Source organism: Amblyomma mixtum, chromosome 7, assembly GCF_055824585.1.
Source record: "Amblyomma mixtum isolate Tamu chromosome 7, ASM5582458v1, whole genome shotgun sequence".
Classification (NCBI taxonomy): Eukaryota; Metazoa; Arthropoda; class Arachnida; order Ixodida; family Ixodidae; genus Amblyomma; species Amblyomma mixtum.
Window position 1 is genome coordinate 30,557,191 of NC_143018.1, and position 10,173 is coordinate 30,567,363.

General features: G+C 51.6%; 1 protein-coding gene across 1 annotated transcript; it reads left to right on the forward strand.

The window, feature by feature from the left end:
* The first annotated feature begins 2,501 nt into the window (after window positions 1–2,501).
* Window positions 2,502–6,024, forward strand: LOC149335529 (uncharacterized). The gene is made up of 2 exons (XM_089553956.1): window positions 2,502–2,940; window positions 5,438–6,024. Exons 1-2 carry the CDS (start codon window positions 2,688–2,690, stop codon window positions 6,022–6,024), a joined length of 840 nt encoding a protein of 279 aa, XP_089410082.1. The 5' UTR covers window positions 2,502–2,687.
* The last annotated feature ends 4,149 nt before the right edge of the window (window positions 6,025–10,173 follow it).

A 10,173-nucleotide genomic window follows, 5' to 3' on the forward strand; every position in this document is an offset into this window, starting at 1 on the left:
CGATATGGGCACTGGCGGAAGAGGTGGCCGGGCTCCCCACAGTGCAAGCACAAACGCCTTCGGTCGGGGCCATGCCAGACGTCCGCCTTGCGCAGAGGTGGCCGATCATTCGGCAAGTGCTGTGCCGGCTGCGCGGAAGGTAGCGGGACGTGATGGTCAGGAACAAATGACGCAGATGCTGGGGCAGGGCGTCGCGGGGCCTCAGCGTATATCGGGCGGTGGAAGTCATTCCGGTAGGGCTGAGGTTTATCACCCAGCAACGGAGGTCTGATCACTTGCTGCACCTCCTCGCGGATTGCACTAGCAAGAGAGCCAACCGCTGGCTGCGACGCACCGCATATTTTCTGGAGCTCTTTACGTACAATAGAGCGGACCATGTCCCGTAGGAGATCAGGGTTGTATCCGAATGCCGGGAAGGACTCTGTCACGGAAGCAGCAAGTACTGGCCTGTCGTATACGGTGGAACGCCTATGAAGGACCTCCTCCATTGTAACCGCCTCCATAAAAAACTCGGCGACAGTACTGGGGGTGTTGCGTACGAGGCCAGCGAAAAGTTGCTCTTTGACTCCGCGCATTAAGTGGCGGAGGTTTTTGTCTTCCGACATAGCACGGTCAGCACTCGGGAACAGACGCGTGATGTCTTCGACATATATGCTGACAGTCTCATTGGGCATCTATATACGGGACTGCAGAGCCCGCTGAGCTCGTTCCTGACGATCCGCGCTGGTGTATGTCTCAAGCAGACGACGGCGGAACTCATGCCAAGATGTTAGAACTTCTTCACTATTCTCATACCATGCTCGAGCGCCGTCTTCCAGACTGAAGAAGACATTCCGAAGCTTTGCGGCGTCGTCCCACTGATTGAAAGATGCGACGCGTTCAAACTGCACGAGCCAGTCTTCCACGTCCTCAAGCTGACTGCCGTGGAAGGGCTTCGGTACTCGTGGATTCTGAAGGGTGCAGTAATGAGTACCTTGCATGGCTGGTCGTGGGGCAGGCGCCGAAGTAGAATCCAGTGGCGCGTGCTCAGGGGGTGGTAGTCCTAGGTTGCGGCGACTGACTCGGTGCCCTGGTGTGTCGACCGGCACAGGCGCGAGGTCCGCAGTGCGAGGAGGTGTGTGTGACATAGGCCAGGTAGGTACCCCGCACCTCCACCAAACATATGTCACGGATCCAAGGCAGGAGACACCGTTCGCCAGCAGCGTTTCCAGAACCAGCTCTCAGGGCGCGTGAGCCAACTCTCATCTCTTTGTCTTCTGATGCCACCTGGGGCCACCGGGTGGCAGATATACTTACTAATATCTAGAGGGAAAGCTGGCGCCCCTCTATGGGAGTCTGCATGGAGCTCCCTCAAGTCCACTTCAGCAACCATGGGCGCTCAAAGCATCATGGGCCGGTGAGCTGCCGACTGCTGAACCACAAATTCCGGCCCAAAAGTGATGCAAAAATAAACGCTGTTCGATAATCAAAAGTGCCCTAACATTCAATATCCTTTCTTTAAATTGCAACAAATGAGCAGTAAAGCATGTAAATGCAAAGTCTGCAAGAATAAGAAATGGTTAGCTCTCCCATTGGCTGAATATTGAGTACTACAAAAACGAATATTTCGTCCTTAACAAGCGTACTTAAAAAAACAAGTATGCTTAAAAAATGTTTTTGCTTAAACACTTTAAGATGCTTCTAAATGACATTTCGAATCAAAGAAACCTCTTATTGACGTCCTGTGCGGTTGCGTTTTCGCTACTCTGGCGTTTGCAGACTACGCTCGCGCGCAAGTCGTCTGCGCGCGGGGCGCGCCATTTGACGGCTCTTCTCGCTCTTCTTTCACACGGAGAATTGCGTTTTATTAAAGCAACTTAGTAGTGCCACTCCGTGTTCCCGAAAAAATCTTTCTCGCACCAAGTAGCTCACCGGCCCATGATGCTTTGATCGACCTTGGAGGCTGAAGTGCGGCGGCGCCAGCTTTCCCTCTAGGTGATAGCCAGACACTCTATCAGACCAGCCATGCCGAGCGAAGAAAACTGCCGCCGCTCGCTCACAGATAGCGCCAAAGTTCTGCGCATCCGTCGTTCATGGCTACTACACGTGTGGAGATAGGGTGGTTGAGGGAGATGTTGGGAGGGTGTCTGCGGCGGTGCGTAGAGGAGTGGCTTTAGCGGTGTGCGCACCAACGCTCTGCCACGTTGCCATGGCACCGCACTTCTCTCTGTTGACCGGCGGTGCTGGGCAATGTGCTGCACGCAAACGACTGTCCGCGTCATTCACCACAACACAGCTTTTTATTCCTAGTTTATGGTTCATGTGGGTTTAACGTCCGAAAGCGATTCAGGCTATGAGAGCGTCGTAGTGAAGGGCTCCAGAAATTTAGACCAGCTGGGGTACTTTAACGTGCACTGACATGTAAACCTTCTCCTTATGAATCTGTCATTGTTGGAGCAGGTTGAACAGATCCTCATCCTCATATCTGACCGGAAAGTATCCTTAATATATCAGAAACCAAAACACCTACAGAGCTGAAACTCAAATTTAGCAGTTAGGGCTATCGTGAGCGTCCGTATATTTTTTTTCCCGTGCTTTCAAACTACACTGGTGTCCTGAATTCTTGTCCCCGTTCTCCTTATGCACCTTGGCCGGCTGTGAACCACGCAGATGAATACAACGAAAGCGACTTCCGGAGCGAGTGGCCGATGGAGTGGTTCCCGCTTGTCAACGACACCGATACCGACGACACCAACGGCCCGGACGGTGAGCCAGTGGAAGATTTCCAGAGGGTGGTGTCCGGAGTTTCCTTCGATGTCACGAAAGATATTGTGGAAGCGCAAGTGCCTCCTGGACGCATCGATGACCTAGCCGTGGAAAACGAGCGGCCGGGAAAGAGCAACACTCTCCTGGTGAGGGTAACTTGGACGTGGCCAGGAGCTCACCTGGTGTTTGGAAAGGGTAAGCACTTTAAGCAGAGAAGTGTGCTGTGGAGCTCATAGGCACTTAATCCACTGAATAGGTGCAGTATTCCTGGATAGAAAACTGGGCAAGTTGGCATAGAATCATGGCACAGTGTCATCGAAGGCATGACAGCAGATCAGGGAGGGAGGGGAGCATTTTAAAGATTTTTCTCGATTGTTCTGACACTGTTTGCCCTATGTTGCCGTATACATTCATGAACACCCCACAAAAATCGGGTTTGTTCTCACACGTACTCCATGGTCTTGAAGTTTGATATCCACCGCAAAGCACATTCTTTAAATACCATTGTAACCTTTCAGATAAATAAAACGCTCCAGTTTAATTCACTGAGGCGGAAATATACACCGCCTTGTGCGCAGTATTTATGTCCGCAATATCCACAGTACTATTATCCTATAGTGCTGTGGAGAAGTTAAGGAACATTTTGAAAAAGCTATTAGAATGAGCGGTTGTATTTCGGGCTCGTCAAGTAAGCGTCTCATATCCCCGTACTCACTTTAAATCGGATATTACAGTGAATAGAAATAGTTCGTGCATGAGGACAAGGTCACATTATGTTAGCTAGTAGGCACACCAAAGTTGCGCAATGTCTGCAGTGACGGGATACCAGAGCTGGCTTGTGATGTACTTGCGCCTTGTGTTTTCGGCCGTATAACGAAGGTACCAACTGGCCTTGACAGCTGCACAGTATTACTGTAGGTGTTTATTAATGCAAAATAATTTCTAGGCGATGTTCGCGGGGTCGTCTCACTAAACCGTGTCATCGAAACGTGCCGGCAGTATTAGCGCGGAACACTGAAGAGATAAAGTCAAACGAGTGGTTGTAACCTAAATAGGATGATATGAGGATGCTGCGCAAAAAAAAAAATATATATTTTTTCGAAATCGGATGAGTAATTATTTGGAGCCAAAAAAACCCAAAGAGTGCGCAGAGCTTGAGCAGAGTGTGGCACCAATTTTGAAAACACCACAAGTGTGGGAAGAGGTGAGCTACCTGTGGGCGGATCCAACGCCTAGCACCAAAAGGTAGGAAAATCGCGGTCTTAATGAGTTAATTTATGAATTACGGACCGAAATGAAACAAGTAACACTGAGGGGAATTAAGGCGAATTAAGAATGAATTAGTGTGAGTTAAGGGGTATTAGGGGTGAAAAAGTTATGAATTCATTACCGTCTTGCAATTATGGCAATTAATGTGTGGTGGTGGTGAATTATCGCTGTGGTTACTATGGCAACCCATGGTGTCCCGTCATGTCGTCATAGTAAGCTTCGCTGTGACGTCACTGGGGCTGCCGAGCAGAGCGCCCGCCGTAGCTTCTCCTTGTCACTGTGACGTCAGAGGCGTCGAGCGATGGCGGAACAAAAAATCAACTTGAAATGAATATAGCGCCCCTGACAATTCGGCAGGGCGCTCCTACGCCAGTCGTCCTCTCGCCGTTGGCGCGCGTGTCGTGTTTGTGTGCGGCGTGACGCGATGATGAATTGCGCGTGGAGTGCCGAGCAGACGCCAGTGCTTTTGCATTACTCCAGCGGGGGTTACCGCAGCGATCTCGAACGTTTTATTATTTGTACTTAATTTCGCCGACCGTTTTTGTACGCAGCCTATCTTCCGTAAAAAGCACAATGCATATAGAGGGATAACGGAAAGGTGCCAGGGAATTTTAATTTTTATTGTATATACATGTTGCAAAGTCAGTAAATTGTATTGGAAGGAACCTTTAGACTATGAGAGAAATGGTGTGGGAAACAGCTAGCACAGCGGAGAGAATTATAAGACAGTGGAATTGAGGATCATTTCGTGCGTCTGAGATGGAGTTGTTTCAACATGCGACAGTTCTATGCGTGACTTGTCCACTTGACAAAGGTGACGAGGCTAAACTTTCGATATTCGGCACGTTATCAAGCGCAGTAGTTCATCTACATAAGTATGTAATGTGGTGGTTTGTGGTTTATGGGGTTTAACGTCCCAAAGCGACTAAGGCTATGAGAGACGCCGTAGTGAAGGGCTCCGGAAATTTCGACCACCTGGGGTTCTTTAACGTGCACTGACATCGCACAGTACACGGGCCTCTAAAATTTCTCCTCCAAAGAAATTCTAGCCGCCGCGGCCGGGATCGAACCCGCGTCTTTTGGGTCAGCAGCCGAGCACCATAGCCGCTGAGCCACCGCGGCGGCGACATAAGTATGTAATGGACATTAGGCTAACTATTTAGGAAAAGTTAGTTCACATTTTAACCCGTCACGACTAATTCATGTCAGAGGGCAGCCAGACGCTCGTGGCATCCTGACGAAGAATGAGTCCTTTTAAAGTTAGCTCGTGAAATATAAACAGATAGAACGGTCACATAACATCTGTGAAAACATGGCGAGGGAAACGAAAGCAAAGCGCTTATCTCAGTCTGTGGCACATATTATGATGACGTCACACTGAATATTGTCCTGCTTCGCCTTCAACGACATTACTTTTTCGCAGCTTCCACCGTGGATATTCGAGTCGGAAAGCTATTCGATGACCTAAAATATGACTTCGAAAACCAGGCCGAGATCACGGAAGCCGACGTCGTGGAAGGCAACCTGGATGCGCTGCCGTCTGGTGACCGGCATTTTGTCACTTTGTCACTTCCCAGCACCTTCTCCTCGCCTGGGCAAGATGGCGCCTGGACATGGGAGGGTCACCTGGCAGCCCGAGTGGTTAACAGTGATGGGCTGAAGTCCGAAATTTCGAACGCTGTTTTGGTGACTTACTACCTTCGGGCTGCTAACCCAACAGTGGCTACCACCGCGAAAGCCCCAGCGACAGAGGCCACGACGACGCAAAGCACGACGACAAGCGCCCCGGACAAAAAGGTCACGACAACACAAGCTATGGATTCACCAAAAGAATCCAGTGAGGAGTCGCCTTTCATTGCGTCGCCCTTATTCTGGGTTCCACTTTCCTGCATCGCAGCGCTGATCGTGATTGTCATCGTGGTCGTGGTATCGATTATGCTGAACCGCAAGGAGGAGGAGGAGACAAACCGCATGGAAGGACAGGGGACAAGCTCTACTTCACAAAACTAAGGAAAAATAAAAAACACGGTTCTTCCACAGTGGGAGGGCTCCTAAATGTCCAGGAGCCCTCTGGCCTCCACCTCACGCGTCGCCTTTTTGAGCAGTCTGCGCTTGTTCATCACCTCCGGAGCAAGCAGAGCGACTACCAGGAAGAGCGAGATGGGTTCAGGACGCGCCCCACGGCCGCTGGCTTCAGGCACGCCCACGGAATGTTAGAGGTCGGCTGCTGGGGCCTGAAAGGTGGAAGAGTTAGTCACTTGTATCAAACGCTGCATAGCCGCTTGCACCCCTCTGCGAAAGGGCTAACCAAAAGTGAGAAGCATTGGCTCCGTCGCGTGTATACCAACACTGTACGGTGTCCGGCGCTGCTGCAAATATTTTAATCCGGCTTTTAATTGGGAGTGCCCGCCTTGAGGATGCGCGTGCTCGGACGTGCATCAATTGGTGTGGACGTGCCACTAACTCTGCTTACCCGCCTTACCCGTCACCTGCCTGAAAGAGCTGGTAGGCTTCCCTGCTTGGGTGCTCTACATTAGAGAGCCAAAGGGTCCTCCTTGCTAGGGCCCCAGCTGCCGCGGAAGCCTTAGGGGTCCCTGACTAGGGACTAGAGATAAATGTTATCCATCACCACCAGCACTGAGGTGGGTATCAGGCTGGGTGCATGCGGCTCACTGTTACCGGCGAAACATGGGAGTTGGCCCGGCGCTGCCTCGAGACTGCGCAATCACGTGTGCAGAGGGAGTGGTGTGGCTGTCGATTGGGGCGCCTACTCTCGCGCTAGCAGGTAGATTAGAACAGGTGGCTCGAAGCTTTGGGGTTTGATTGTTTTTCGAGGAAAGGAAATGACGCAGTAACTGTCTGACTTATATCTGTGTACACCCGAGCTGCACCGTAACGGAACGGATAAGGGAGGCAATGAATGAAGTCAGGAAGAAAGGGGCGCCGTAGTTGAGGTTTCCGGATTAATTTCGGCCACGTGTGGATCTTTAATGTGGTCTGACATCACACAGCGCATAGGCGCTTTTGGCATTTCGTCTTCATCGAAACGCTGCCGCGCGGTCGGGTTCGAACCCGGGTAATCAGACCCCTTAGCCGAGCGCACTATCCACTGGTTCACCGCGGCATGTCAACTAGTTTCCTGCACAAAGGTGTTACAAAAAATAAGCATTCGGTTCACGCGCCGTTTCCTAATTTTTTGCGGAGTAATTCTATAGCGCAGCTCCTTGGCGCCCGTTCCTGCGTTTCGCGGCGTCGCCGTTGTCCCGCGTTACCAGCCCCGCAGCCGAGGCAGCGCACTGTGCGGGCGCTCCTGGCGCTATCCCCGCAGGCCTAAATAGAAACGCATACTAGGCGCCGTTTGCCACTGCGTGTACCCCCCCCCCCCCTCTCTGCCTTCCTCCTCCGTGGCGGCGACCGCGAGATAGCGCGCGGTGTTCTCCGCTTGCCGAAGCAGTGCGTGGATACGAAGCCGAAAAACAGCCATATTCGCTTCACTCGCTAGCATCGTCAGCGGCATCAGTCAGTCGCTGCTCTGTCTTCACCGCGAAACGTTCCTATGCGCCCACGCGCTGCTTCCCGCGACCTCCCCATACCTTAATTGCTCTCTTCGCTCCTCCTCCAATTCCACCACTGCGCGGCGGCAATCGGAGCGCCGGATCTCGATATCTGCATCGCCCCAGCCCGAACGCATAGCGGCTGCCATTCGCCACAGTGAACCGCCTGCCTATGTAAATAGTTTATTCTCTGTAAGTTTTTCCTCAACCAATGAGACCAATGACCGAGGCAACCGGTGGAAGGCCTTCGTGGCAACCTCGCAAAACACTTGCATAGACCACGTCTTTCAGAACCAGGCATTAGTGCAGCAAGTCGAGCATATATCTATCTCTTTTTGCGACCAGAAGGCTTCCTTCACAACAATCAAGAACTGTTAGTAAAGTATATCTTGAAGAAGAAATATGCGTGAATATTAACAAGTTGTCTGTAATTGTATATACATGTCTTGCTTTGCCTCAATGTATCGAAAAGCTGCAACAGCTTATGAACAGCGCAAAAATTTCGCATTTGTGAGTAACGGAATCGTCGGAATTTTTTTATTTTCGCGGACGTCAAAAAAAGTGAACAAAATTACATTTGTGATCTTTACCTTTGCGTGTTACGCCCGTGATGGCGCTACACGTGGTATACAGTAAAGAAATGTCTAAAGTGGCCGCTGTTTTCACCGTTTGTTTCGGTTATTTTGTGGGAATTTTGTACTGCAGAAAAGTAACCGTATCTATGGAACAAGAACACCAGAATGAGATTTCTCGTGCGTACCCGTGAACGAGCACATGACCGAACATACCCTCGTGGCGAGTTCCAGACGTATCAGTCATGGAGTGTTGCGGAGCGATTGAGTATTCTAGCACCCGTTCGGGCTTCCATCGCAGTTTGCCACGGAAAGAGCGTCTGCATGCGCTTGGTGAATCGGTCATAGGTGTGTAGGGCTGCATGGTCGACAGGTAGGGCTATAGGACGCCGCATTCTATTTACCCTGGGTCCCGAGTGCACTGGAACGAAACGCTAGCGTGTGCCGTCAGTCAGAAGAGGCCGAACCAATGGCGGCAATCCTACTATCGATAGAGAGGGGAAAAAATATTAATTTATGTGACCCATATGTCCGGATCCGTGATCTTGTGGGAGCGGGAGTTAAGGTTCCTCCCCCAAGACGGTGAGCAGGTGCTGCTGGAGGTTGCGCCAAATAAGAGGATGCTTTGTCTAGGTCGGCTACCTAGGCCTCTTACGTGGGTATGTAACGAGGCTGTCCGCCACGTGTTGGCTCCTTGGCAGTTCCAGCACGTGTGGACAAGTGTGGTTATGGAGCCACACACTTGATAGTCGGGTGTATCGGGGTCCCGTTGCATGCTCTGTAATGTGAAGTCACTGGTTAGTCAGGGCTTTTGGGCTGGTCTCGGTGGAACGCCGCAGTCCGTGCACGCAACATCCTGCTGATTCCCATATGTCGAGTGAGGTGTTGAGCGGGGCTCGTCTACTGCTCGGGTGCAGATCCGCATTCATGTTGCGTGGAAAGGGCAGGAGTCGCAGTTGTCCAATTGTAAGAGTGGGACTGGGTCTCGTTGCAACGTCCCGAGTCTCCACGGGATGTGGTATTCCAGCTGTCATAGGAGTCTGGGGCGGTTGGGTGGGGCCCGCAGACGCTTGTGATGCTTCGACCGGTGCTCCTCTAAATGTTCTTGTGGACCGTGAGTTGGATGATATTTCCAGTGGAGGCGAGCCAGGGAATGCGCAAAGCGGGTCCTCACTGGCCTCCTTAGGATCATGTTGGCCTCTTCTGACTACATTAGTGGCAGGTTGCGGTAGGGAAGGAGGTATGCGAGGCGGCCGACAACAAATGCGTCCACCATGAGCAGCGTGTCCCGCTCCCCAAGCCGGCAATTGCGATTTGCCACACGCTGGTGAGGTTGGCTGTTTATGACATTTGCTTTTCCAGGAGGTGTTAGATACATATGGCGTCCGCGGTTGCTGAGAACTGTAATCCGAGAGCGCGGAGGAGCTGTACCGGCGGAACGGGTTAAAAGGTGACCGCGACTTCTATACGGGGACGATGTGGTTCTGAGCGGATCACAAAATTTGTGAGGTGACCAGGCCATGCCCATCTGCCCTGCGATTTGAAAGGTGTCCTGTGCCGCGCCGATGGACCCTCTTGTGATCCACAGGGTGATGTCTTCCACGCAGAGTTCCTGAGGCAGGTCTGGAATCACGGCTAGCATCCGTGCCAAATCCTATGGAGTGCCTTGGCTTGGTAGGTAAAACGTTGGGCTCGACACCGCTGCGACGCTAAATTGTGCCGTGTGGTGTGTACTAAAAGTAATCATGTATTTGTAGATTAGCGTGCCATATCTGGTGGCGGCCACTCTGCGGAGGATATGCTCGTGCCAGGCGTTGTCGAAGGCCTTGTGCACATTTATTGCCAATGTGTCTCGGGTGTTGCCCATGAATTCGTGCGTTTGGCGAACAGTTTCTTTGAACTGCAGCAAGATGTCCTGCTCGAAAGGTTCGGCCAAAGCCATATTGGGTCGGGGAAAAGAACCCCGCAGATTTGATGTGCGTTTGCAGGCTGTGGAGCAAAACGTTTTCAAGGAATTTACCCACGCAGCTCCT